Raw genomic sequence first — 1,732 nt, forward strand, 5'->3', positions numbered from 1 at the left:
AAGCCAAGGATTTTCTCAACAAACAAAAGCCAAGGGCTAAACAGCTTTCTTGGTGAATTATGTCAAACATTTAAGGAATAAAATATAATGTTATCAAACACTTTTAAAAAATTAGAGAAATGGGAAAATTTCCAAATGCATGTTATGGGACTAGCATGACCCAGATACCAAGCCCATACACAGATAGCTAAATTACAGGTCAATATGCTGGAATATAGATGTAAAAATCCTCAACAAAATGCCAGCAAGCTGAATCCAGTAGCACACTAAAAGCATTCTACTCTATGACCAGTTGGGAATTACCTCTAATATGCAAATAGATTGTACTGTGCAAATCGGTTGTGTGTTTCAATACATTGATAAATTAAAAGTAATATTCTTATCTGAATAGAGGCAGAAGAAACATTTTACACACTTTGATGATGATAATTTTCAGAACCTCAGAATACACAGAAAGCACCTCAAGACAATAATGACTGTAAAAAAAATGTCTATGACTGACATCATAATTGATAGTGAAAAGTTAAAAGTGTTTGCATTAAAATTAGGCACTAGGAGGCCGGCGGCAAGATGGCGACCGGGCAACCCATTGTCTGAAGCCCTCTGCAAGGGAGATCTGCAGTGGGTCTCTGACTCTCGCCCCGGGAGGCTGGGGACCCCAGCATTGCAGCCTGCTCTTCAGACAGAGCTCAGCCATCGCTATCACTGGAACATCGCAACGACTGGACAGTTTTACTGCATTGCACTCTCCCGCCGCTGCCGCAGCCCCTCCCCCCACCAGCACTCCCGCCGCCGCCGCCGCCGCCGCCTCCACCACCGCGGCCTCTGACACGGGTAGCTCATCACAACCCGGCCGGAGGAGATCCACACCAAACCGCTTCAGGGAAGATCTGCTGGGATCGCTGCCACCGCTCCTGCGTCCGAGACTGTCCTGTCCGCCTGGCGTGGGGATCCTGTTGCCTGCTCGGAGGCAGGCAGCCATCTTGTTCCTGTCCGGCCCCACCCCCTCTGGGGCGAGCAGATGAGATAGCACCACCTGCTGGCGATTCAAGGTAACAACACCGAAACGGGAGAAACAAGCTTGATAAAGACATAGACCAAACTTCTGAACCGAGGTTATTCTGAACTGTCCTTCACAGCAGATCAGGGGAATGGACCCTAACTGCAAACTAATTTACCAGCTTAAAAAGAAAACTAGAAATCAGACCTGAAAGGACATTGGACCTAAACGAAATGTCACAGAGTGTGCTTTATTGATTCTATTAGTTTAATGACTTAATTCTATTCCTACTCTATTGTTCCCTTTTTTCTCTTTTCCTTTTCCTTTTCTTCTCTTTTATTCTGTCTGTAAACCATGTCTTTGTATAGAGGAACAGCACACTAATAAGGTGGTTGGATAGCTGGTATGTTAGCATCACTATATGTTTTATTTTTGTTTGTATGAGAGTTGGTTCGACTGTAGTTGTGGTCTATTGTTTTTATCTGTTTCAGTATAGGCCTCTCTATTTGTTGGCACACTCGTTTGTTTCCCCCTTTACTCCTCTATCTCTCCACTCCCCTCTTCAACCCACTATCTGCTCCATTCTCTCCCCTCTGCTAACCACATTTTATTTCAGGGAGTAAACCTACAGCCCCACTGCCCTAGAAAGATTCCAGGGCAGTGGGAAGAGGGTTCCACATTATCCACACGCCTGTCAGCGAATACCAGGACCTGCAGACAGATTTGAATCAC

General features: G+C 45.3%; 1 protein-coding gene across 1 annotated transcript in view; it reads right to left on the bottom strand.

Annotated features, from left to right (window-relative positions):
* Positions 1 to 982, bottom strand: part of LOC103265684 (hydrocephalus-inducing protein homolog) — a gene marked incomplete at its 3' end in the record, with an annotated part of 243,165 nt that extends 242,183 nt beyond the window's left edge. The window contains exon 1 of the mRNA XM_021715156.1: positions 815 to 982. Within this exon, the coding sequence (XP_021570831.1) occupies positions 815 to 982 (168 nt within the window). The remainder of the gene's footprint in view (positions 1 to 814) is intronic.
* Between the last annotated feature and the right edge of the window lie 750 nt (positions 983 to 1,732).

The sequence above is a fragment of the Carlito syrichta genome, unplaced genomic scaffold (assembly GCF_000164805.1).
Source record: "Carlito syrichta isolate Samal-C Ts95f unplaced genomic scaffold, Tarsius_syrichta-2.0.1 Scaffold306751, whole genome shotgun sequence".
Lineage (NCBI taxonomy): Eukaryota > Metazoa > Chordata > Mammalia > Primates > Tarsiidae > Carlito > Carlito syrichta.